Source organism: Capsicum annuum, unplaced genomic scaffold (assembly GCF_002878395.1).
Source record: "Capsicum annuum cultivar UCD-10X-F1 unplaced genomic scaffold, UCD10Xv1.1 ctg9610, whole genome shotgun sequence".
NCBI classification, from domain to species: domain Eukaryota; kingdom Viridiplantae; phylum Streptophyta; class Magnoliopsida; order Solanales; family Solanaceae; genus Capsicum; species Capsicum annuum.
The window spans coordinates 1-3,217 of NW_025895670.1; the positions used below are offsets into that span (position 1 = coordinate 1).

Genomic DNA, 3,217 nt, shown 5'->3' on the forward strand with positions numbered 1-3,217 from the left:
GCTTTGGATTAACTTTTTTGTTATTATTTGTGTTTTGTACTTTGACTATCATATTATTTTGTTGTAGTTATTGGCCTGGTACTATCAATTATTTTTGTTACTGTCTGTAATTTCCTCTACTCCTATTACTTCTTTTTATAGACTGCTTTGGATTGCTTTTGCCGTTGAACTGAGGGTCTAGCGGAAACAGCCTTTGGGTTCTGTGTACACTCTACCCTCCCCGCACCCTACACTGTGGGACTATACAGGGTATGTTGCTGTTGTGTTTTGTCGATCGACACGAAAGCGAAAGTCCAGAATAGAGAGAATGTGTTCTTTACTATGTATGAAACTTGTTACTTTTTTACTCTCACATGAGAAAAATATTGTGGAAACTCATTTTGAAAATGGAGGAAGCAAAGTCTATTGAACTTTATACAAATGTCATTGATAATTTGTACTTGTCAAAAAAGAATTTCACTGAGAATTTGTTTATCCATTGGTAGTTTCAGATGTTTTTATGATACTTAACTAGTATTAATGAAGCTTATAATTTGGGCGACAATAGGGTAACATCCAGACTCTGAATGCCGCTGATCTTGACGGCTACAGCTCTGATGCTTGGTTACTTTCTCCTCCTTGTCAGCCGTACACTCGACAAGGTGATGAATTGCATTCCCCCCTTTTTTTAATGACCGTCGTGCCCCGCCAGCAACTGTGTACCCACATTTTGCTTTTCTTTTTTTCTTCTTCTTATGGCCATATTAACTGAAACCTTTTTGTGTCAGGACTCCAGAAAGGTTCTAGTGATGCACGCGCATCATCATTTCTTAAAATTCTGGAACTTGTACCACAGTTATTGCAGCCTCCATCATATCTTTTTGTGGAAAATGTTGTAGGATTTGAGGTTTGTATCTTTCCAATCCATGCTTCATTCTACCACCTATGTTTTTACTAATTTATCCACCTATCATATAATATATTGGGGCAGATGGTCCTCTTGGAATATATAATGCCTTTTTCCTTTATTGCAGACTTCTGATACCCATGCGATATTGGTTGAAATATTGGAAAAGAATAATTTTGTTACACAAGAATTTATTTTGAGTCCGCTGCAATTTGGACTGCCATATTCTCGGCCTCGTTATTATTGCTTGGTAAGTCTCGTTGTCTTCCTCTTTGGGTTTGTATCACTAAAAAGGACTAATGTCCATCTTCATCACATGTATGTTTTCATTCATTGCACATGTTCTGGACTTCTTATATTTTTTTTAAAGAGTTATCTATCCATAATGTTGTTAATGTTTTGTGTATATGAATGAGCCGAGTAGAGTGAATAGTAACAAAGGACTTCATATACCTATCCCAACTAGTTTCTGTTTGATGGATTACGCTTATACGATTGATAAGAAATGATTGAGATGCATTATGCGAACTGACTGAGATTTCCTCATTCAAGACAAAGTCTTTTATGGGAAACAGATCACTGAGGACACAAAGAAAACAATTAAAGAAATTGGGAGAACTTGGGCATTTATCCTCTTTGGCTTATGAAGCTAAAGTTCTCCTATTTTTCCCTGCAAATGCGAAAGGATTGGTAGTTTTACCTACTGATTGTTGTTGATTCCTCTTAACAAGTAAATTTAACATATTGAAACTTGTAAGTCGCATCTTTCACGGCCTAAATTGCGTTGTGCTTAAGCAAACATGTCTTGCAGATACAGTATATTGTTTTATTTGATTACTAAAAGTCAAAGTTAATGTTCATATCTGGCATAGACGAGCAAAGCTATAAAAACCTTAGTCAAATGCTTAACATCTAGTAACTAACATGGTTCCTCTTAAACCTTCGAATGACCACATTAGTTTTCTAACTGCAGCTTCAGCTACCTCTTTTAATATGCTTAAACAATCATTACTACTCCCTCCTTTACATTTTATTTGGCACGCTTGTCTTTTTGGTCTGTCCGTAAAAGAACATCACCTTACTATAATTAGTAAAAATTTAACTTTAAAATTCCCTTTTTACCTTTAGTGAAATGATTTTCAACCACACAACTATAGAAGGATCATTTTAGACCACAAGTTTCAAAAGTCCTTTTTTCTTAAAAACACCATGCCAAGTCAAAGGATGCACACAAAATGGGACAAAGGAGGGAGTAGTAATCTTACATTTTAGATTATTTTTTTTCTTTTTTAAAAAATGCGTTAACCAAGTAACAAACAGGATGTGTATTGTAAACACAAAAAGAGATTATAGTTGGATGCTTCATTTGTAAAGAATTTGGATCACGTAATTGACTAATATTTTAAAGGTAAAAATTTAGTACTGTTTTGATTTTAGGCGAGAGGTTGCTTGGTATACCTTTTTGTAGTACTTAATCTGTTCTGAAGTAATTGTTTCAAGTTTACCTCAGGGCTTTGATGCAGTGGTAAGAGGAAAAACGCGTAATGTATTAGGTGCATGTCAAAGGTTCGAACATTGTGGCAGACGAAAGTCTTTAAGCAGAGAAAAGTAGAGAGTCGGGTCCATTATCCGTCGAGTTTTGAACCGTGCAACCCTCAAGAATTTCTTTGTTATAAGAGAATGTAATTGTCTGAGTTATCCTTATGTTTAGTTTATTATTATTACCTGTTATGTCAACTTAAACCCATTGGCAACAAGCAGTGATCTAGCATTTTCTCTGACCCGGTTTATGGGGCATACTTTCCTTTTTAGTCTGTCCCGAAAAGGATATCATGCTTCCTTATTTAGAAATCATTTGACTTAGACTTCCATTTTACCCTTGATGAGACAATTTATAGCCACACAAATGTCTATGTCTTTTCCTAGACCACAAGTTTCAACGGTCTTTTTTTCTTTCTTAACCTCCATGCCCAATCAATGCGATACCGCCACATAAATTAGGATGAAGGGAGTGTTGGAAAGGTGGGGGACATTATGGACAGGCTTATAGATTGTAGAAGAGCTGCTTGAGTTGGAAATTAAATAATCAACAGTTTTGTCATTCTCAACATCATGTGAGTAAACTGTGTAATGCAAAGGACCTCAATGGAGCTACTGAGCCTGGCATTTCAATGGGATGGGAAAGGAAAAACTGAAAATACCGAACTCAATCCCCTCTGCTATTTCGTGGACCATTTGGAAGGGAAGGAATGCCAGAATTTTTGAAAGCAAAACTGAATCTGTAATTAGCATGAAGTACAGATGTATCTCGATCTAAGTTGCTCGGACTCT

The 3,217-nt window shown here is 35.9% G+C and overlaps 1 protein-coding gene across 4 annotated transcripts; it reads left to right on the top strand.

Annotated features, from left to right (window-relative positions):
• The first annotated feature begins 16 nt into the window (after positions 1-16).
• On the top strand, positions 17-3,211 carry LOC124895720 (tRNA (cytosine(38)-C(5))-methyltransferase 2-like). 4 transcript variants are annotated; one of them, XM_047406148.1, is made up of 5 exons: positions 17-323; positions 548-641; positions 776-886; positions 1,014-1,136; positions 2,397-3,211. In XM_047406148.1, exons 2-5 carry the CDS (start codon positions 567-569, stop codon positions 2,496-2,498), a joined length of 411 nt encoding a protein of 136 aa, XP_047262104.1. In that variant the 5' UTR covers positions 17-323; positions 548-566; the 3' UTR covers positions 2,499-3,211. The 4 variants fall into 4 exon arrangements, 2 of the variants coding, with proteins under 2 accessions (XP_047262104.1, XP_047262103.1); XM_047406147.1 differs by having other exon boundaries at positions 18-249; XR_007051862.1 differs by having other exon boundaries at positions 54-323; positions 768-886; positions 2,397-3,203.
• Positions 3,212-3,217: the final 6 nt, after the last annotated feature.